Consider the following 24054-nt stretch of genomic DNA (forward strand, 5'->3'; position numbering starts at 1 on the left):
TAATGCACCTGGGAAAGCAGTAGAAAATAACCTAAGTACTTAGGACCCTGACACCCATGTGAGAGATCTGGATGAAGCTCCTGCATCCTGTCTTCAGCCATTAGCACTATTTGGGAACAGAACTAGCAGATAGAAGCTCACTCTCTGTCTTTGCCTCTCTCCCTGTAACTCTGCCTTTCAAATAAACAAATAAATCTTAAAAAAAAAAAAAAAAAAGACTCTGCTTGGGATGTCTGCATCCCATATCAGAATGCCTGAGTTTGAGTCCCAGCTCCACTCCTGATTCCAAGTTTCTGATAATGCATGTCCTCAGAGGCAACAGGTGATGCCTTAATCACTGGGGCCTCTGCCACCTACATGGGAAACCTGGATTGAGTTCCAGGCTCCTGGCTAAGACCTGGCCCAAGCCTGTCTGTTATGGGCTTTTGTGGAGTGAACTAGCAAGTGGAAGATTCTGTCTGTTTTTATCTCTCTGAATTTCAAAAATAAATGTGTGTATATATATATATATAGCTAGTATGAGGAGAAGGAGAAATTGATGGCAACATTCACAGAGCGCTATGGCCATGCTGTGTGTCCTGGCTCACTCCCTTTCAGATGGCTGGGAGACAATGAGGTTTTCTAACCTCCACCGTGATAAGGAGACATCAAGAGGTCCTCTAAGAGAGCTGAATATTATTTCTTACAGTTAGAATACAAGAAGAATTGGTGTCTAAATTCCACCTGAGACATCCAGGTCTGACAGTGGGCCAAAGACTGATCCCACCCAGGATCTCTATTCAGAAAAGAAAAGCCAGCTGCTTGATAGTGGAGACAACAGAATCTTACTGCAAAAAGATGTGCTCATGCTCTCCTAAATTGTAGGGGCAAAGCCTGAATACAAGTTTCCTATGTATGGATGTGGGACTCATGGGAAAGTCATGTTGCGTGGAGTGACTTCTCCCAGAATCACAGGTGGCATATAGAATAGACATGCAACCTTTCAGGTTGTGTGTGTGCCAAGCATGATTTATACCTTCTTCAAGGGAATCCTCAAACTGTTGACCAGTCAATCAGACTTTTTTGCTCTTCCTTATTTCTGATAAAAAATGCCCCCCCCCTTCCAAATGAAATGGCCTCATAATGATAAAGTCGGGAATTTCATCTCCAAAATGTGTAAGGACTTTGTTTCATCATTGCACAGACTGTATCACTTGTCAATTAACTTCCACTTTCAGAAGCAGAGACTTAAAATCCACAGTAATAAACAAACTCTTGGTCAGCTTTAATGGGAGGAAAGGGGAGGCAAAAAACAATCCGTGTGAGAGGGGTGGTGACAGCTTTGTGGTACACATGGGTGGGGTCCAGGCAGTGGATGAAAGAAAGTGGAAATTTCTGACTGTTTCATCAGAAATGCAGACAGATATGACCCAAAGCTAACTGCACCCAGCTCTCTCGTTCGCCTAACACTTGCCAAGCAGTGTTTCATATGGGCAAGGATTTCCCTCATCTGCTTTCATGTTCTCAAGATAACCGACTAAAATCTGATAAGCCACAGATAAATCAGCTACAATCCAGTTGCTAATCTACATTTTATTATAGTTTAAAAAACTAATATCTGAAGAAATAAGGAAACAGAGTACATACTTAAAACAGAGGTTGAAATGATAACACCAGGAAAAGTCGAAGTCAATCTGTTGGTAGCCATCCTGCTGGTTACAGCTGCAGAAATCTCCATTTTCCCTGAGGAATGGCTAAGTTCAGCTTTTTCCATTCATAGTGGATATTGATTGTCCCAAGAATGAGGCAGGGGCAAGAGGAGCCGTTGAGAAGCTTTTTGTTTTTGTTTTTTATGAACAGTGATGTACTGATAAATGAGCTGTCCCAAAACAAAACCCCTCATTTTTAGTGTTTGTCGGTTCTCTTGGTATAAATAGTCTCACCACAGCCAAGTTCAATGACAGTTGTATTAATAAACAGAATGCAAAATTCATGCAAGTTTAACAAGCAACTCTTAGGAGCTAGTGCTAGCCCACCCCAGCACACTACTTCTTACAATGCAAAAAATGAATAAAAGTTTCTATAAATATATATTAACACAACCTTAATTTCCTGAGAAGATATGTAAATATGAAGGACTTTCAAAAAAGTTATTGGAAAACACAGATTATGAAAAAAATGTCATACTCATACACTGCAAAACTTTTTTGAACCAAATAAATTTATCTTTTAATTCCACTTTCCACAAACTTTCTGATGTACTTTTGTGCAAAAGGAATAAGATATCAAAGTCTTTGGCCCTATGGCTACTCAGCAGACATTTTTTTAAGAAGATTTACTAAGAAACAACTTGGAATCAGATATAATCTATTCCAATAAATTTTTGTAGCATGTACATAATAAAATATTTTTAAATTAACTTTATCTATGATAATATTAACAATATAGTTTTCACAAATATCCATAAATATTTTATATTGATCTAAAATGTAGTATGACATGCCTTTCAACAAGAACTTACAAGTAGCAAATTTAATGGAGTTCAAAACTTTTAGATTGAATGCTATTTGTTATTTTTAGAAGTTAGCACACTGGCTTAAATGGGTTTTGCAAGATAAGGGAAGGGATTTGATTGGAGAAAGCACCTTGGAACTCCCTGCTACAGGCAGAGAAAAGATAAGAAGTGAGTTGGTAAAGGTAGTGGACATTCACTCTTCCCATCTCTATCTAAAGGAGAATACATCTCTAAAAATTGAATTTGCTAACGTTGATTAAGGTATGATGTGATAGCAGAAATACAACTTCTAAAGCAGGAACTGATGCAGTAGATTCCTGCTGGGTCAGTTAGCCATGGTTCTAGGAGTTAAGGCAAAATTACCAGTGTTCCAATGGCTTCCATATTCTCACTATTAAAATTCTGTCAAAAACACCTTCCTCATTTAACTTCCTACAGTTGTCATATGACACACGAAGACACTTTGTAAACTATGAAAAGCCAACTAAAAGTGTGAAACCATATGTTACCCAAGATAGTAATTGGTAGCAATTTCTGAGGTTAAATCCAATTATTACTAGTGGTTACACCCTTTTTTCTACTGGCAATGTTTAGACACATACAGTGAGTTCTCATGAAGCCTTAGATGAAGGTTCAGAATGACCCTTTTGACCAATTTGGTTTATAAAGCACCTGCAGCTTGAGCATGATGAAACCAGGGAATTCCCAGTAAGGTACTGTGGGGAGCAATCCGGACCAGACTAAGTTACTCGAATTAGGACTTATTCTATGCATCTGCTCTCCCACAATATGGCGCTGGGAGAGAAGTAAACAGCTTCCGCACAGCTGCCTCCAGTTCAACCAATTAACTGTAGGACTTGCTCCTGATTGGAGAGCAGCGTACTCGGCGTGTGGGCAGCCGAGTTGGGATTGGCAGAGAAGGACTATAAAGGAGGAGAGAGACGGCATGCACCAGGAACATCTATGGGGAACATCTAAGGGAACCCGTGCAGCCCCCGAGAAAGCCGGCCGGCGGTGTGCCGCTCCCCTGCGGAAGTGGGGAATGTGGCCAGGGGGAACTGCCCTTCCACGGAGGTGGAAGGGATAGTAGCCAACCCGGGAAGAACCAGCAGCAAACCCGGGGAGGGCCGAGCAGACGAAAAGAACAGCGCAGGGTCCTGTGTTGCTCCTCCACGAAGAGGGGGAGCGACATAATGGTGCCGTGACTCGGATAGGAAACCTGACTCGGATAGGAAACCTAGCTTGGATATGAAGCCTAGGACGGATAGCAAACTTAGGGGGGAAGAAACGGGAAGAAACGGGAAGAACTGTGAAAATATCGGAGAGAGAGACTAGCAAACAGCCTAGGGAAAATACCGGAGAGAGAGACTAGCAAACAGCCTAGGGAAAAGCCGGACGAAAAAGGTGCCGGAAGAAGCTATTGAAAGCCTAGGCATAGACTCGGATACGGACTACGGGGGGAAGCTGGGAGGAATCTCTAAGGTCGAAAGCGAAAGTGAAAGCTAGAACAAACAGACTCGGACGCGGACTGTGGGGAGAGGCCAGGAGAAATGAGGGAGGAATATCGTTGGAGGAAAGTTTGGGGAAACATACCGGGTAGAGAAAAATGTTAGGGAAATTGAAGCCGCGGGGGGCAGGCCGAGGCGGATACGAAAGCCACTTTGGGATTCTCAAGTTAGCCCGGGAATAGGGGGCGAAAAGTTAAAACCAGAAGCTGAGACGCAAGCCAGATTGGGATCCGTCTGATTAGCCCGGGGAGCAAAGGACGGGAAGCCAAACCGTGGGGCGGAGACGTACGCTGGGTTGAATTCGCCAGGCTAGCCCGGGGAACTTAGATTGAATCCTAGTGGCGGAGACGCAAGCTACGCTGTGTTACTCGCGGAAGCCGCCGCGTGCGGAGAGAGCACGGGGCGTGAATAGATAGGGAACGCTGGCGTAGGCCGTGGTTCAGACGCGAAAGGGTTAAGCGTGGAGACCGCGGAGCGCGCGAAGCCGGGAAGCCGCGCAAAGCAGGGAAGCTGCGCAGATGAGAGAGGCGCGCGGGCTGAAGCGGCGCAGAGCCGGGAACCCGCCGGCGGGGCGAGGTGCCGGAAAGCTGCGGGGATAAGAGAAACAGAAGTTTAGAAGTAAAAGAGAAATAGGAATGTTGGCAGACAGAAGTAAAATGGGAGAAATAGAAATGCCCGGAGATAGAGAAATAGAGAAAAATAAGGCCTCCCCTCAACATGCCAATTAGAAGGCTTGGATTCGGTCTGCCCGATTAGTGAGGCGATGAGCACCTGGGCGGCTAGCCGCAGGTCACCGAAGACAGGCACGAATTAACATCAGTAAAGCTTCCCCACAATGCAACAATTAGGAGGCTTGGATTCGGTCTGCCTGATTTAAGGCGGTAAGCGCCAGCAAAGCTCGACCAGAGTATGAGCTGCAGGTCACCGAAGATAGGCACAAACCAACACTAATAAGTCTCCCCCACCATACGGCAATGAGAAGGCTTGGATTCGGTTTGCCTGATAGGTTTTGTAAACACCTGCAGGCAGTTCTAGCAGAGCAGAGCATGCGCTGCAGGGCACCGAACACAGGCACGCATCAGCGCCTAAAAACCTCCTCACAACATGGCGAAGAGAGGACCCGGATTCGGTTTTCCTGATTGATAGGACTTGTAAGAGCCTGTGGCGGCTCTAGCAAGTAGAGCAGAGTGTGTGCCGCGGGACACCGAGGACAGGCGCGTATCAACGCTAAAAAATAAAAAGAAAGGGGGATCTGTGGGGAGCAATCCGGACCAGACTAAGTTACTCGAATTAGGACTTATTCTATGCATCTGCTCTCCCACAATATGGCGCTGGGAGAGAAGTAAACAGCTTCCGCACAGCTGCCTCCAGTTCAACCAATTAACTGTAGGACTTGCTCCTGATTGGAGAGCAGCGTACTCGGCGTGTGGGCAGCCGAGTTGGGATTGGCAGAGAAGGACTATAAAGGAGGAGAGAGACGGCATGCACCAGGAACATCTATGGGGAACATCTAAGGGAACCCGTGCAGCCCCCGAGAAAGCCGGCCGGCGGTGTGCCGCTCCCCTGCGGAAGTGGGGAATGTGGCCAGGGGGAACTGCCCTTCCACGGAGGTGGAAGGGATAGTAGCCAACCCGGGAAGAACCAGCAGCAAACCCGGGGAGGGCCGAGCAGACGAAAGAACAGCGCAGGGTCCTGTGTTGCTCCTCCACGAAGAGGGGGAGCGACAGGTACAGTCCTTGTCATGCCTCCTGGGCCTTTGTCCCAGTGGTTGTCAGAGAATATTCTCTATCCTCTAATATGACTGCATCTAAAGTAGGGTATCATTGACACATCTGACCACCCTACTAATCTGACCACTTCCTATTAGTGGTGTCTCTGAGGATGGAAATATGGGAAGGATGAAGCAAAGTAGCATAAAGGTATGAGAGCAAGACCAGGCTGCCTTTCTGGATCCATTCTGCACACCGGACAAGGTCCCCTGGGAAGAAGACATCATTTTTCCATTCGTAGATTTAAGAAGAAGACAATGGCTCTAAGATCTTTTGTCCTCTGCCACCCATATTCACTTTGTCATGGATTAGTGAAGTCTCTTTGTAGACCCAACATCAGGCATAACTGAAACTCGTGTGACCTTTTCTCTGTATCTTTTTCATGTAAGCATGAGAGAGTAAAATTCACATGCAGAGGAGTTCTCTTTGTGATTTCTATACCCAAACTGTAGACGTTGAAAACTTTCCCCTCTAACCCACCTCTTGACATCTATGTGTTGAAAGGAATGAGAAGATAAAACCAAATCTCTAGGAGCTAAACTGGGGAGTTACTAGTAAAACAATCCCCCAGTATGTATTGTTTTTTAGTACCTGATCATCAGAGTTGAATCTCAACTCTATTATATCTCCAGCATCAAATTCATAAATACCTCCTAAATTTTGGATTTTAGAGTTGTTTGTTAGAGTTTGTATGGCTTCTTTGTTTTTACACAGCTGCACCTCAAAAGGAGCAAATCCCTTGTAGGTTGGATCAGGAGCCACTTGGCCATAAATTATATATAAGCCATTCTGAAGTATCTTCAGCTTCCAGTCCGAGATCTTGTTCACACAAGAAGGTTTAGGAGATTCCATTTGCCATTTTGAAGGTAATGGTCCTATAAGAATTTTATAAGACATACAAAATGGAACACATAGTTATTTCATTATTTAATCCACTTCCTGATTATAGTTAATTCTTTATCATCTACAGGTTATATCTTTACTTGATCTATAAGAGTTCTCTGTACCCATAATTTTAATATTTTAAGTGTCATTCTACTCCTTGCTTTAGAGAAGTTACAAATCCTAATTGTATCTCTTGCTTGGATAACTCTAAGGAAATAAATTTGGAATATAACAATGAATTAAATAGCACTACATCTCTTGTCAATTAATATTTGTGAAAGGAAGGAAGACAAAAAAGAAGGAAGGAGAAAAAGGAGGAATTACATCTCGCGATTGTGTTGACTAGGGTTGACAGTCCATACCTTTCCATGATTTTCTGTGTAAACACTGTCTGTTGTATATCACTTCATCAAGAACATCTTCCTAATCAATTTGTATAGAATAGTATTCTGCTGTGCTCTCTCTACCTTTACCCTGCTTTAGTTTTCTTCTTTGAATGTGCCAGCAGCTACCCTACTACAAGTTAAGTTGTTCCTTTTTTGTTGTCTGTCTTATATCCACTTGAATATAAGTAGCCATTCCCCTAGTCTCAATACTTCTTCACCATTAAACAGAGCGTGATTATATTTCAATACAAAACTTCTGTACAAACAAAAAGGAAAACACCACAGAAAGATGAAAAAAGAAACCAAGGTATTTCATTTGCAATGCATAGAAAATATTAGCATATTTAATCATCAATGAGATCTTGCAAATTATAAACAAGTAGAATAATATTACAAGGGAAGTGAATAAGGGAATGAAGGAAAGAAAATGAAATAGCACAGATTACAAGTAAAGCTGTATGGAGATAAAAGCACTTCACATTTACAGAAACGTAACTTTCATTCCATGTCTGTACATTTGGAAACATCAATAAAACCTTTCCACATGATATTTTGGACCTTAGCATTGTGTGAAAAGCAAGAAGCACTTTGAAGTAATGTTGTAGAAATTTGAAACTCGTTCTTATTTTAAAATAGAATTGAAAGTTCACTCTTCAGTTTCAGAATCACAAGGTATTAAAAGTGTCGAATATTCCTTTCAAGAGATGTGACCTCAAGTGAAATATTCACCAGGGCGCGAACTTGCCTACCCAGTTCACATCTCACATCGGGAAGCTTTAGCTCCTAGCCCACTGAGAGACTGATTACATGATAAGTAATCATAAATAGATAGTATCTTAAAATGAATGGCAGAGAATATAGACTTTCTTGAGAGCATGAAAAACTAAGGAAAGTAAAAAGGGAGGCTATGCAAGGTAGGTTACTCACCAAACTTAGCAACACAGGCCTCCTTAGCTGTTTGCTGGGGAAGAAAAGGAAGAATTTGTCAGGATGACAGTGTCACTACTTTCTCAATTGATTTACCTAAGTTTCAGATTTCTGAAAATAATCTTTCCACAGCCAGTAAAATTATCCCTTGTGCCATCATGTGTCAACTCACTTGGCTTCCCTTTACGGATGCCTCTCATTATCTATCTCCACTTTAGAGTCTCTGCACAAAACTGAAAGTCCCTTTGCATTCAGCTGACATTTACCCATAGGACAACTGTTTGACTTTGAACCTTCCCCATCTTGGGCTATAAGAAGCAATCTCTACACTCTAGTGACAACACAAAATGATCCCTTGGCATGCGGGAAGAAAATAATGGAACTTCTATTTACGTGTACTTTTATTTAAAATAATAAGAATTTAAGCCCTTGAAATATATCCCGATCAAGTTGATAAAGCCATTGTTGTTTAATATCCAGAGAATCACATGGCATACACAAGAGTCAGAACATCCCGAGAAACAGTCCCAGCACTTTGAAACTGTCCCAACCTCCTGTAGTTCACATTCTGCAAGATGTCATCTATTGTGGTTGATTTTACAAATTCAAATATGTAAATGCTAAAGATCTTGTAACCAGATAAAACATAACCACAAAAAATTGTACTACCCAAAATTCATTGGGAAAGTATTTAAAAGACTTTTTGGACTTAAAGGATGGGACATAAACTTTTTATTGCATTTCTCTTGAACAAATTAAAGGGAAGCAAGGACAAAAGTAATAAGATGAGCGAAGACGTCATAGCACTCATTTAGGAGAGAAGGATGCCTCTGACCAAGGTGCTAGCAGTGGAGACGGTGACAGCTGACTGGAAAGCAGAGCCAACCGGAGTCCCTGGTAAGGATATAGGTTGAGAGAATGACAAGAAGAGACAAAGATGACCACACAAATTTGGACCTGAGTAACTGGAAAAATAAAGTTATGATTCACTGAAATACACAAGATTTAAGAGGAATACGCTGATTCAGAAAACCATGAGTTTGATACTAGATATCCAGGTAAGGATGTCTAGTATGGATATATGGGGCTAATATAAGGAGGGCTGAAGGTGTAAATTTAGGTGTCTTAAGCTTTTTGCTTTGAAACCTGAAGTTAAATGATATCTTCAAGTTCAGGAATTTAGGTGGAGAAGAATACTGGGACACTGCAGTGTTTTAGAGTTCAGACAAATAAGAAGGTGCTAACAAGAGAGACTAAGAGGGAAAGTCCAGTGAACCCCAAAAGAAACTAGCCGAGTGTGATGTTTGGAAACCAAGAGAAGTATTTTAAGGAACTGAGTAATATTTTAAGGAACTGAGTAATCAGCTGGTTTCAGATACTACCAATGGGTCAAGTAAGAAGGGGTCAGACAATTGACTTGTAGATTTAGCAACATGATAAACATTAGAGTTCTTAGAAAAATAGTTTCTGTGATATAATGAGAGCTGACACTTAATTAAATGGTTTAAGGGTAAATGGGAAAAGAGAAATTGGAGAAGTTATCCTGTAATGGAGAAAAATTGAATGGCGCTTGAATGAGAGGTCAAAGGTTTTTGTTTTTTGGGGAGGAGGGGTTGCTTGTTGTTTTGGTTTTCTTCATATTTTAATATGAGAGAAATTCCAATGTGTTTGTCTATTGCCATGTAATGGAAATGTTAAAATAAACAGCAGGTGAAAGTGGGAGTAATATGTAGCCCCTTGTCTTTGAATAGGAAAGAAGGGATAGGATCTAGTTCATAGGTGACCTTAGAAAGATGCATTGACAATTCACCTTTGGTGACAAAAGGGAAACCCAATATATATGGACATAAATGCTGGTAAATAAAAGAAATGTGGACTTGGAAAATTTTTTCCTCCTGCTTGTATTTTCCCTTGGGACCTAGAAGCAGCGTTATCAGATGAGAGTGAGAATGAGAATGAGAAAGTTAATGAATACTTGAAAATAATTCAAAGATATAAAATAGTCCAGTAGAGGAGAGTGAATGGAAATGGTGAGATGTAATCTGTTTCCAGAGAAACACTTGAAGTCCCACTGGAAATTAGTACTCAGAATTTAAAGTAAGACATTCCCACAAAATCTTGTGTTTTTCTTCAGATCTGTCCAACTGTAAAAGACATAGAGCGATAGGATTAAGTCACTGTTGGAGGTTTCCCATGGTTGGGGTTTTGTCATTAGCGTATAATGGAGAGAAGGAAGTGAGTGGGTTTAAGCAGAGTAAGGATTATATTTATAGACCTTGGAATTTGGTTGTGTAAGGAGGGGAAGGAAGACATGAATGGAGTGAAAGACTTTTTTGTTTTTAAGTCACGCAGGGTGGGCATTTGGCCTAATAATAAAAAAGCTGGTTGAGACACCTACATCCCATATCAGAATTAGGTTCTAATTCTGGCTCCATTCTCAATTCTAGTTCCTTGCTAATATGCACCCTATGAGGCAGTGGCAATGGTGCAAATAGACAGGACACTGCCACCCACATCAGAGACCTGGATTGTGTCCCTGGCTCCCAGCATCTGCCCAGCTTAGTCTCAACTATTACAGGCATTTAGAGAGTAGAGAGGTCATGTTTCTCTCCTCTCTCCCTTCCTCTCCCTCTCCCTCTCCCTCTCCTCCCTCTCTCTCCCCTCTCTCCCCTCTCTCTCTCTCCCCCTCCCTCTCTCCCCTCTCCCTCTCTCCCCTCTCTCTCTCTCCCCCTCCCTCTCTCCCCTCTCTCTCTCTCCCCCTCCCTCTCTCCCCTCTCCTCCCTCTCTCTCCCTCTCCCTCTCTCTCCCTCTCCCTCTCCCTCTCCCTCTCTCTCCCTCTCCCCCTCCATCTCTCCCCTCTCCTCCCTCTCCCTCTCTCTCCCTCTCCCTCTCTCTCCCTCTCCCTCTCTCTCCCTCTCCCCCTCCCTCTCTCCCTCTCCCTCTCTCCCCTCTCCCTCTCTCTCCTCTCTCTCTCCCTCCCTCTCCCTCTCTCCCCTCTCCCTCCCTCCCTCCCTCTCCCCCTCCCTCTCTCTCCTCTCCCTCTCTCCCTTCTCCCTCTCTCTCCTCTCCCTCTCTCCCCTCTCTCTCTCTCCCCCTCCCTCTCTCCCCTCTCCCTCTCTCTCCTCTCTCTCCTCTCTCTCCCCCTCCCTCTCCCTCTCCCCCCTCCCCTCTCCCCTCCCCTCTCTCTCCCTCTCCCTCTCCCTCTCCCTCTCTCCCCTCTCCCTCCGCTCTCCCTCTCCCTCTCCCTCTCCCCCCTCCCCTCTCCCTCTCTCCCCTCTCTCTCTCCCCTCTCTCTCTCCCTCTCCCTCTCTCCCCTCTCCCTCTCTCCCCTCTCTCTCCTCTCTCTCTCTCCCTCTCCCTCTCCCCCTCCCTCTCTCCTTCTCCCTCTCCCCCTCCCTCTCTCTCCTCTCTCTCCCTCCCTCTCCTCTCTCTCTCTCCCTCTCCCTCTCCCCCTCCCTCTCTCCTTCTCCCTCTCCCCCTCCCTCTCTCTCCTCTCTCTCCCTCCCTCTCCTCTCTCTCTCTCCCTCTCCCTCTCTCTCTCCCCTCTCCCTCCCTCTCCTCTCTCTCTCTCCCTCTCCCTCTCTCTCTCCTCTCTCTCTCCCTCTCCTCCCTCTCCCCCCTCCCTCTCTCTCCTCTCTCTCCCTCCCTCTCCCTCTCCCTCTCCCCCTCCCCTCTCCCTCTCTCTCCCTCTCCCTCTCTACCCTCTCCCTCTCCTCCTTCTCCCCCTCCCTCTCTCCTCTCTCCCTCTCTCTCCTCCTTCTCTCTCCTCCCTCTCTCTCCTCCCTCTCTCTCCCTCTCCCTCTCTACCCTCTCCCTCTCTCCCCTCTCTCCCCCTCCCTCTCTCCCCTCTCTCTCCCTCCCTCTCCCTCTCCCTCTCCCCCTCTCCCTCTCCCTCTCTCCCCTCTCCCTCTCTCTCTTCCCTCTCTCTCCCTCTCCCTCTCTACCCTCTCCCTCTCCTCCCTCTCCCTCTCTCCTTCTCCCTCTCCCCCTCCCTTTCCCCCCTCTCCCTCTCTCTCCTCTCTCTCCCTCCCTCTCCCTCTCCCTCTCTCCCCTCTCTCTCCTCTCTCTCCCTCTCCCTCTCTCTCCCTCTCTCTCTCCCCTCTCCCTCTCTCTCTCCCCTCTCCCTCTCTCTCCTCTCTCTCTCTTCCTCTCCCTTTCTCTCTCTCTCCCTCTCCCTCTCTCTCCCCCGCCTCTTTTTCTTAACTTACCTTGAAGAAATTAACTTAGAATATAAATTTCAAATTGCAATATCACAAAGTGTTTAAGATTAAGAAAATAAAATAAATGCATTTATCAACTTACTCGACTAAAACATTTCAGACATTTTAGTACAATTTATATTATGTATTAGCTCATTAGAACACATGATATTTTGGTAAAATCAAAATGGCTTTGCTACATTAAACATACTATTTAGTCCATCCTTATATATGTCAGTTTGTGTATCTTTTTAATATACATATTATTACTATTTGTATACTATATAAGAATTAGCATATATGTATATTGAGAACTAAATTGAAAACATTTTATTCATGAGAAGGTTCAATCCAAGAGTCTGGAAGCTACTATCCTAGAAAATAAATCACTTAATACCCTGCAATTGTTTTTGCTCTTACAATTATTTTATCCTCATTTTGGTTTCTTAAAAGAGATTTTGAAATTCAGTTTAGTTTAATCCATAATAGACGTGTGACAGGGAGTCCTTCGTTCCAATTTCCTCATCTATGGAATGGGTCATCTCATTCATCTAGGTTGTTGTTGGGTTTAAATGAAGAAATTCTCATCAAGAGGTTTGTATACTGTCTGAACTGCTAAAAAGTATTAGATATTTTGGTGATAATGCTAATTATAATGAAGAATTAAAAATTTAAGCATATGTATTCACGACACTGTACTAGCATTGTAAGAGTGCAAGACAAAGTAATTTGATTGTTGCCTCTCACGACATTTGTAATCTTTCTAGAAAGACATGATGACATACAGGAAGCGATTAGGTAACAATCTAAATATAAATGAGTGCCAAAGTACATACCACAGATTGTATCTGCGTTAGCTACTATCTTGTAAAAGTAATATTTAGAGAAATACAGGGGCACAGACAAGTTAATTGCCAGAATCAGGAATTCTGAATGCTGTAATATGGACTGCTTGAGTGCCTATGAAGAACTACAGAAGCCACCACTGTGATAATCTCTAATTATCGTCACAAACAAAAATCTCATTACAAAATCACCTATTTGACTGTGAGATATGGTCTTTGATAGAGAAAGTGATAAGCCAAGGATATCCATGTTGTTGTAAAATCTTACTAAGTTTGTGTTCATTGTAGTCTCAATATGTAAATAGTAATCACTACCACCTATTGAGCGCCTACTGCACAGCAATTTCTGTACAGTCTCATTAATCCTTATGAATACTCTAAGAATTAGCATGTTGACTTGGCAGATGAGGCAATGAGGATGAGAAGGATTAAGTAACCAGCCCAAGGTCATGCAGCTAATAAGAGGCAATGTTGAGATCCAACCCTAATCTGTCTGACTCAAAACCCTCACCACTACCAATCTGTGGGACAGTTTCTGTTTACAATTCTGGTGATGTTTGGAAGGAGTAAATACCTACCTGTAAAGAAGCATACGGCACTTTCAGTTCAGTTGATTTTTACTTAGATTGGTTGCTTTTGTAACCTCATTTTGGTTTAAGCCTAGATTTTTATAGTCGGGCCCAAAATGGGCAAAACTTCATAATAATTCATTCTCTAATACAACTCAAATCAGATAATCATTTGGAAATAAAATCTACTCTACTTTTTTAATTAAAGATTTATTTATTTATTTATTTGAAAGAGTTACACAGAGAGAGGAGAGGCAGAAAGAGAGAGATAGAGGCTTTCCAACCTTTGTTTCACTCCCCAGTTGGCCACAACTGCCGGAGCTGCGCTGATCTGAAGCCAGGAGCCAGGAGCTTCTTCTGGGTCTCCCACATGGGTGCAGGGGCCCAAGGACTTGGTCCATATTCTACTGCTTTCTCAGACCATGGCAGAGAGCTGGATCAGAAGTAGAGCAGCCAGGACTTGAACCAGTGCCCATATGGGATGCCGGCACTGCAGATGACTGCATGCCCTTCTACTCTACTTTTAAGCACAGGTGCAATGTCCCCCATTTGGAAGTATATTTCATTTCCTTGAATCAGGGTACTCTCTTGAACATTTGCTTTCTTAGAGACAGCTTCTATGAGGTTATTCTCACTGAGGGATTGATCAAACTTCTGGAACTCCTAGCCTATACTTTTAGTTAAATGTCTTCTGAAAGATGGGGGTTGGGGTGGAGAGGAGAGAATTCTCCCAAGGAAAATTCTGTTGATCTTAAGAGAGCCAAGATTCCCATCTAACACCTTTTAAATTAGTGTCCAAAGAATTGGAAAGTGGGGCTTTGTGAAAACTAAAGTGGAAACCAAATTTTTTAAAATATCCAAGGGCCGCCATTGTGGCACAGTGGGTTAAAGCCGCCACCTGCAATGCCAGCTTCCCACATAGGCGTCAGTTTTCTTTCCTGGCAGTTCCACTTCCTATCCAGCTAATGGCATGGGAAAAGCAGGGGAAGATGGCCAAAATGTTTGGGCTCCTGTGACCCACAGATGAAGCCCCTGGCTCTTGGCTTTCGCCTGACCCAGTCCTGACCATGGCAGCCACATAGAGTGAACCAGTAGATGGAAGATCTCTTTGTCTCTCTCTCTCTCTCTCTCTCTCTCTCTCTCTGTCATGTGTGTGTGTGTGTGTCTTTCCCTTTCTCTCTATAACTCTGACTTTTAAATAAGTAAGTAAATCTAAAAAAAAAAATCTCCAAGGTTCATGGACATTGTGAGAAGGTGGAAGTAGCTACCTCATAATGACTCACTATCCCTCAGCCACTCAGATCTTTTTCCTAACTATATTTATTTGTAGCCTACAGGAAAAGGGAAGTACAGGCAAGTGGAAATGGAATATATGAGCTAGTGTCATTGCATTGCTGACCAGGTCACTGACTTTTCCCATGAAACTAAATTCTCCTTTAATGTTCCCTAACAAACTCTGTACTATCTTCAGAGGCAGGACCTTCTATTGGGAGAATCCAGAATGAAAAATAGGGAATTAATCAAGTTAGAGACTGGCAAGAGGAGTGACTCTGGCTGTCTTAGGCTTCCTCTTTCTCTTTGCAAGAACCACAATGTCTTGAGAAGAGGCATCTGCTTCCTCTTCTGCACTCATTCCCCAATCATATGCAGGAACTGATGCCACCTGTATTCAATGAGCTCCAGATGCACCTGATTAATAACAACTTGAGATGGTTTTTCCAAGGCAAAAACACTTCCAAGTTTAACTGATTGCTGTTCCCATCCTTTCTCTTCTTCAGAAATCTCATCACTCAGAGTCTCTGAAATTTCTTTCTGCTCAAACTTAACTGCTCCAGAGGATTCATGCGTCTGCTTGGCTCACTCCTTTTGAGTGAGGAACTAGGATTAGAAATATTTCTGTTGGGGCCAGCACTGTGGCACAGCGGGTTAACGCCCTGGCCTGAGGCGCTGGCATCCCATATGGGCGCCAGTTCTAGTCTCGGCTGTTCCTCTTCCTGTTCAGCTCTCTGCTATGGCCTGAGAAAGCAGTAGAAGATGGTCCAAGTCATTGGGCCCCTGTGCCCACATGGGAGACCTGGAGGAGGCTCCTGGCTCCTGGCTTCGGATGGGTGCAGCCATCTGGGGAGTGAACCAGCGGATGGAAGACCTCTCTCTCTCTACCTCTCTCTGTAACTCTGTCTTTCAAATAAATAAAATAAATCTTACAAAAAAATTTTTGTTGTGCATCCTTATATGCAGTTATGACATACCAGCTAATGGGCCACTGGGTAAAGTTTGGCCAAATACATGCTTACCCTAACTAAATAAATGTCCATGGTGTACTTATTCCTCCTGCCCTTTTCTAATTTACTTTCAAATGCCTGAAGGGAGAGAACCCTATCTTTGAAAATATTGCTGGTCAGCTCCTTTAGAAAAGCACTCCAGTGGTCACATCCCGATTCTTTCACAGTCGGCCGTGCACCGTATGGCTCTCCCCAAGTCTCAGAATCTTCACAAGGACACCTGAAACGGGCTAGATCTTTCATTAAATAAAGAATTTCTTATTTTCTTTTTTGATTAGTGCTATGTAGTCAACAGTGAGAAAAACTTCTGGTAAAGAACCTAATTATCTTCATTCCCAGTGTACAGTCCCATTCTCTAGGCTCCCAACTTGGACTGGAGCTCAATGGGAAATTCCTGATAAGCGTCAGGGGATTCCCAAGTTGACATGTGCTTTCTCCTTCCTCCATGAAGCCTTCCCTGATTACCCCAGCCTCAAGTCACTGTCCACAGTGTATGAATCCTAAGTCATTTATGTTCCATACTACCCTTAGATTAATTACTGATCACTGTATCTTACAACTAGAAAATCATCATAATGAGCAACTCTAATCCCCTATTACCATTTACAGATGAAGAAACAAAAACAGAGATTAAATCACCTCAAATTCATACAATTGGTAATGGAGGGACCTAGAGCAAGAATCCAGAGTTACATAGTTCGTGACCTTTCCCCCCTCCACAATACCCTAACCACCTGTCTGTTACCTTGTTCAGCCTTCCGTTATGTTTTGGTGTCTTTTCTTTCAGTAAGACTAAAGCTCATAACCCCCTCCTTAAGGAAAAGCATCACATTGTACACATTTTTTATTCCACCAAGAAGGTATAGCAGAGTTCCAGGAAGGGAGAAGTATTTCATGAGCATCTGTCAACTGAATGATTCAATCAAGTGTTTCCATCTAACTCAGTTCTGCAGCTAGCACTTAACGTTTTATGATATTTTCATCTCAAAAGCCATGGCATGACAAAATGGAATTTCATTTACATTACTTATATGCTTGTTCCTTTCAACTATATCCAACAATAAAGTGTGGCAACGATAAGTAGTCTACCAAATGAATATAGGGATATAATAAATAGCAACCCCAGGTACTGTTGCCTGCTTACCTTGAGTGGCAGGAAGGTAAGGATCAATGTACTGAGAGAGCAAAGCAATAGCAACAGAACTGTAGAGCAGAGGAGCCACAGCTTCCAGGACGACCTCTGTGCTCCCTGGTGACTGGAGTGGCTGACAGGCAGACTCTCCATGTGGCTCAGATGCATCTCAGGAGAAATGAGAACTGTGGAAGCAGACATGTGCAAGTGATGGGGGAAGGATGCAATGTCATGTTTTGTAATGGTATGGTAATTAGTAGTGGGTGTGGGAGGTGGAGTCTTCATTCTGACACGGAGTTGGAAAATGATACTTCTAGGCTAAGTGCTGACTGTCATCAGGCACCTCACCAAAACGAACAGACAGGAACAGACAGCCAAATGCCAACACAAACACAGGGAAAAAACCAACACAAGGGAAGTTCAGAGGGAAAAAGTCTTCCCGTAAGCAAGAGGAAGTACAGTGTGCAAGTACAGTGAGTCTTAAGGAGAACATCTAAGGAAGGACTGGAAATTTTTTCCAGGTAAGACAGTTATTTTTATAAGAAGAAATGAAGTTTGAGAGTAAGCCACTGTACTCCCAATAACATGATTGTGTGAGGGAGGTTGTTGGGAGCTGGAGAGTCTAGAAAGCAGAAGCCACAAAGATGTTCAATCAAATCATCACAGTGTATATCTTAAATATATATACTTTGGTGAATTATATCTCAGTAAAAACAACATAAAATAAAATCTATGATCACAGAACAAGTTGCATTATTTCTAGAGTATAAAATACATTCAACCCAAGATATTCCCTAGGAAACATGAAATAAGCAGAATTTAATACAAATGCCTAAAAATAACAAGCTCAATTTTCTCATATTTCACCATATTAAAACAAAATTCAGCACTAGCATAAAATAGAAATAACATTTCACTGAAAACAGATGCTTTTCCGCACCTGCTGCTAACCTGAGTCGATAGTTATTCCAAGAAAGATGATTTTCTCCCTGGTGTTAATTTACTTCAAAATTGAGGAAGCCTTCTGGTTCACTGTACCTCAGTCTCTCTGTGAAAACAGAATACCTACTAAAAAAAAAAAAAAAAGAATATGAGCATCGTAGCCTAGAAGGAACACGAGCTTTTAAGTCGCACAGGCCTGAGAGCAGACACGGCATTGCCTGAGTCTTCCCGGCTCTGCAGCTTTAGACATGTTATCCTGGCTTCTCCGAGCCTCACTTTGCTCAGTTGTAACATGGAGGGTATTTCTACTTCCTAATACTTTGACAAGAATAAAAATACACGTGAAAGGTTTTACTTATAAGAGGCGTTCCCTATGTATTAGTTGATCTCTTCCTCACCCTCCTCAGAGATGTAGAAAACGCACATTCATTTGTGAAAACTTAGAAAATAATGAGGGGCCAGTGTTGTGGCACAGCAGGTTCAGTGGCCATCTGTGGGCCTGGCATGCCATGGTGGTACCGGCTCACATCCTGGCTGCTTTGCCTCCCATCCAGTTCTCCTGCTAATGCACCTGGGGAAGAAGAAGGTGGCCCAAGTCATGGGCTCCTGCACCCATGTGGGAGACCCAGAAGAAGCTCCTGGGTCCCTGCTTCAACCTAGCCCAGCCCTGGTTGTTGCAGCCTTTTAGGGAGTGAACCAGCAGATGGAAGACCTGTCTCTCTCTCTCTGTGTCTCCCTCAGTCTGTATCTCTGCCTTTCAAATGAGTAAATAAATCCTTTTTAAAAAGAAAACATGAACATTCTTTTCACTTCTCACAGAGTATAATTAGCTGAAGTGCAAGTAAATAAAAGGAGGTAAAATGAAAGTTTTTTTTAGTCAAACAATCAAATACTTTTAAAATTAGGAAAAAATTCAGAGAATTGAGATTTATGAAAAAATAAAGCTAAAGATGATAGAAATTGAGTGTTGTCCCAAACCATGGACTGGTTAATGGTGTAGGGGAAACTCAAGCTGAGGGTAGTGCTTTGTAACCCAAACACTTTGCTTTTGTACCACACTTTTTGCAGAAATATTATTCGTTGAATTATCAAAAGTTTAACTTGGTCCTATTTTACCTCTAAAGAGAACAGTTACACAAAAATATTTTTAGATATGACAAACTGCTAGTAGCTTTGTGCTAGATGCTGTGATGACTAATAAACTAAAAGAAGGAGAACACTTGCTTCTATAGCTCTTACACTCGTGCTAAGTCTGGAACTCATATACACAAGCAGAATTTTACACGGCTGCTGGAAAGTTAAGCCTGTCCCTTCTTGCTTCTTGGATGTGCTCCTTTTCCTGTCTTCTCTCCAAATTTCAGGTGGAACTGCCCCCGCTTACTCACCTCAATAAATGTTTATTCACATGACGAAGCGTTGCAAGTAAAATCCAGTTTCTCCTTCTCCCCTGAATGAAGGTTAAGCCCTGCTATAATGATTACCCATTTTAATCTTTTGAAACTATCTTAATAAAGATGAAACGCTTATCTTAAGAACACTACATTCCAGCGCCTCTTTTTACTAAACGCGGTCCAGAAATGAATAAATTCCACATTAGCACAGGTGAGAGAAAGGATTTTTAAATTCTGGAGCAGTGAGTCACAGTTTGTAGCTTTGGGGTACAAACTGTCAAGATTGCTGATGAAAGCTCTGGATTAGACGGGATATCGACGGACACCAGGCAGAACTTTGGGGTCCATATCCCAATATTTGGGGTTGAGAGTTTTTTCAAGTAAATCCAACTAGAAAATCCACGTTTAACATTTACTGTCTACTCATTACTCTGTTTTGGATGACATCAAAAAGTCACAGACGCCTAGAAATTTCCCCCCCAACCAGATTAAAATCTTACACATGGGGAGGCAGTTACCCAAATCAGTCCTGTAGGTAGGACAGTGCTTCAGAAACAGAAAGCTCTAAATAAGCTGAAATCATTAAAAAGACAAGTTTTAAAAAAAAGAAATGGGTAGTGTGTGAGCATAAAGGGGCGTATTAAGTGTTCAGAAACATAAACACCTCAATGTTGGAAATTAAGAATTCAACATAAACAATGAGCAACCCCCCTATTTTTAGCAGACCTAGTAATTTTCATTCAGAAACTCTAAAATGAGGAATTTCAGAAAAATAAGCAATAAAAAATCTTTTTGTATTTTTCAGGCTGGAAAAAAATGATTCAACATATGCTTTCCTAAGAAAGTTAATTATTCGCAGTTGATTAGAATTCAGAATAAATTGGAGTAACGGAGCCATGATTCAGTTATTGACTAAACAACACTGTGAAGCCTTTGGCACCTACTGTGTGCCTTCCAGGTAAACAACTGCATTTGTAGTCAAGTAGATCTGTATTGATGTCTCTGTCTAAAAAGAAAAAAAAAAAAAAAAAAAAAAAAACCAAGAAAGCTGACATTCAGAATAAATCATCTGCCCTTAGAGATGGAACAGGGATTGAGTCACCATATATTGGACTTCAAAACTCAAATAGTTCTCCCTATCGATGCTGAAGTGTATGTCATGTGGATCCTATGTGACATAAATAAAGTGGGAAATGGATTAAAATCTGTGAAATAGCATTAAGTGGGCATCAGTTTCCTCCAAAATCCAGCATTACCCAGGTCTGCACTCTTTGACGTGTTCCCTTTATACAACCGCTTACCCTGGTTTTATTCTTGTGATAGTGTGTGACGTAGCACAAGTTGTCTTGGTTTGGACACCAGAAACCTAAATGAAAAGAAATATTTTGGCTTTTCTGTATATGAAATGACCCCTAACTACAACAGAAGGACCAATTATTTTCTTTGTTCATTTATAAAACATGACTGAATGCCGCCTCTGTACCAGAGACAGTGTTAAGAGATTGGATATGGGTAGACATGGGTCAATCCCTATCTTCAAATTTATTGCTTCTTAGGGTTTTTTTAATTTTGTTTTTCTAGGTACTTGAGGGAAGAGACAAATGTACAAATCCAATGCAAGGGGAAGTGTAGTAATAGAGTGAACATCAAATACCTAACCTCACTCCACAAAGGACAAATTTAACAAAAGAAGTAATGTCTAGTCAGAGATATGTCTAAAGAGAGCTTATCAGATAAAAAAAAACAACTTCACACTATTCCATTCTCTGAAGCCAATAAGTTACTAATTTTATTAATGATTTGCTGAAGTTTGCTATATATACTACACTTAGTACAATATATGAATGTATGTTTAATGTGTGTGTAGTCTCACAGTATTTCAGGTATTTTACTTGACAATAGAGAAATGAACAAGAGTAAGACAAGGTCTCTAAGGAATGCATTGTCTGGTCATTGCTGGTCCTTCACATTGAACCTTCCAAAAATTGCGCTGGAAATAGACGTCTGCAGTAAGGGATCTTCTTTGCATGATCTTATGTAACGTTCCCAGAGTTATCTGGTAATTCAATTCAGGTAGGAAATGGCCAAGCATCTAGAGTTGTTCAGGCCGAGTTATTCGTCTATCCAGTTTGGTGACTCCAGCCGTGAATACAGTAGTACATTCTTCCATAAAGAGGAAAGTTCAGGCTGATAAGCCAGTGGAAAAAACATGAGTCACAGGTAACATTGAAGAAGGCTGCATGATGAAATAGTGCCAACTGAAGGCAGCTTCCATTTACTAAATAAAGAACACGCCAAGGAGTAACAAAAATTTGCCAAGATAAAGCTGAAACTATATCAAGTCTTTCATTACTCAGCAAGCCTAAGGGAGATCTCTTTGGCAGAAAGTGAAGATATTCCCCTCCCCACACGTACACAGCCTCCTACATCTCTTCCTCCCGTGAATTCCTAGGTCATGTCAGGGACCAGCCTCTCTGATAGCAACACCACTGAGTAATGCCTTCCACTGCCAACCGTAAGGAAGAAAGGAGAAAGTGATAAAGGAGCAATAAGGAAAGAAGTAATATTGAAGCCTTGCTCTCTTCCTGGCACCATGTTCAAAATTTAAACTCATGCCTGATTTTACTTAATCTTCCCAACAACTACAAAGTAGGGCTTAATAATCCCATTTTACAGATGAGAAAATTGAAGTTGAAAATATTTAACAACTTATACAAAGTCACACAACTGGTAAAATCTATTCTTTCCTTGACATATAAATGAGTATCTGGACTGGACTTTAGAAGACTTAAAACAAGACATAATTGGGAATACGTTTTTCAGTTAATTCTCATAGTACAACTCATTAAGGACAGAGGTCCTACATGGGAGTAAGTGCACAGTGACTTCTGTTGTTAATTTAACAATTAACACTCTTATTTATGACCTCAATAATCACCTGAGGCTCTTGCCATATGTGTGTATGTGTGCAAACTTGAAATCCTTACTTAGTATAGAGTTGGTCTTCTGTATATAAAGTTAATTAAAAATGAATCTTAAAGAATAATGGGATAGGAAAGGGAGTAGGAGGTGGGATGGGAGTGGGGGAGGGAGAGTGGGTAAGGGGGTAAAAACCACTATATTCCTAAAGTTGTACCTATGAAAATTTTATTCATTAAGTAAAAGCTTAAAAAAAACATGATTGGGTCCAGTGCTGTGATGTAGTGGGCAAAGCCACCACCTGCAGTGCCAGCATCTCCTATGGGGGCTAGTTCGAGTTCCAGGTGCTCCACTTCTGATCTAGCTCCCTGATAATGCATTTGGGAAAGCAGTGGAAGATGGCCCAAGTGCTTGGGCCCCTGCACCTCTTGTGGGAGATCCAGAAGCAGCTCCTGGCTCCTGGTTTCTGCCTGGGGCCAGCCCTGGCCATTGCAGTCATTTGGGAAGTGATCCAGAGGAGAAAAGATCTCTCTCTCTTTCTCTGTGCCTCTGCCTCACCCTCTCTGTAACTCTGACTTTCAAATAAATAAATAAATCTTTTTTAAAAAATTTTAAATGAGTCATAATTAGCAGTGTTAAGGACTCTTTTGTGCCATATCTGAATATGACATCTACCAACATTTCCCTCAACATATATTAGTAATATATCAAGAATGTATATTTTTAAAATAGGCGTATTTTTTGCTATATCTTCAATTACATATCCCTTGTTCCCTAATTTCAAAATGACTCAGGTTTCAAGATGGAACCAGATTTTAAATAACATTTTAAGGAAAGCATTTTTAAATAGACTGGAAACAGCAAAAGAAGTTGGAGCTTTAGGCTCCACACATGGAAGAGGGGAGGTGGAGATGCTGGCTGCTGATTGATCAGTTTGCACTGTATGCATGTGTGGAGATATCGCATTGTTCCCTGTAAAGATGTGCAAGTATTACATATGAGTCAAAAAAGCTTTATAAAATTTTGAAGGTATCTCCAGCCACAAATTTTCTTATGGTGCCCAATTTTCTTAGAAAAAAAATTGTGTTAACCAAAACAACAACAACAAAAAGACATTTATATTCCAATGCTGTTATATAACATCTTTTTTTTAACTTTTTTAAAGGTTTTTCTGTCTATTTTTATTTGAGATGTGGAGAGAGAAAAAGAGAAAGACCAGGAGCTCCCCTGATCTGCTGATTTAAGCACCAGAAGTTACTACAGCCAAGGCTGGCCCAGGCCAATGCCAGGAGGAGGAATCTCAATCTAGGACCCCTCATGACTGACAAGGCCAAAAGACTTGAGCTATCACCTGCTGCCTCCCCAGGGTGCACATTAGCAGGAAGCTGGATCAGAAGCCCAGCAGAGACTCAAACTAGGCACTCCTGTGCGTGGTGCAGGTATTCCAAGTGGCGTCCTAACCACTGTGCCAGTTGCCCACACTGCTCCACTTATTTTAAATCATTTTCCTCAAGTTAATTTGAGAACAAAAGTAATAATCACCTCCAGCAATCTGTTATGATTTTTTTTGCTTCACTTGGAACTCTATGGTTGGATATCCCCTGAGCATTGTAACATTTTCTACTGTGCAGCTAAGAACTGGTAGTCTTATGTCTGACATTAGTGTGCTGCTCTCCTGGTAAGACCCTGACTGATGAGGGCTGGGAGGTAAAACTGGAGAAAGGAAGCAAAGCCATGTTTATACTCATTGTGTTGCCTAAGCCTTCACATAAGCAGCATGACTCACACCGATCTCACCCACACTGG

General features: G+C 42.1%; 1 protein-coding gene across 1 annotated transcript; it reads right to left on the bottom strand.

Moving 5' to 3' along the window:
* Positions 1 to 1552: 1552 nt before the first annotated feature.
* Positions 1553 to 17212, bottom strand: TNFSF18 (TNF superfamily member 18). The gene is made up of 3 exons (XM_008263788.5): positions 17009 to 17212; positions 7970 to 8003; positions 1553 to 6646 (listed from the first exon to the last, which is right to left on the bottom strand). Exons 1-3 carry the CDS (start codon positions 17195 to 17197, stop codon positions 6300 to 6302), a joined length of 570 nt encoding a protein of 189 aa, XP_008262010.4. The 5' UTR covers positions 17198 to 17212; the 3' UTR covers positions 1553 to 6299.
* Positions 17213 to 24054: the final 6842 nt, after the last annotated feature.

This window comes from Oryctolagus cuniculus, chromosome 7 (assembly GCF_051225735.1).
Source record: "Oryctolagus cuniculus isolate XC-2025 breed Fujian yellow rabbit chromosome 7, ASM5122573v1, whole genome shotgun sequence".
Taxonomy (NCBI): Eukaryota; Metazoa; Chordata; class Mammalia; order Lagomorpha; family Leporidae; genus Oryctolagus; species Oryctolagus cuniculus.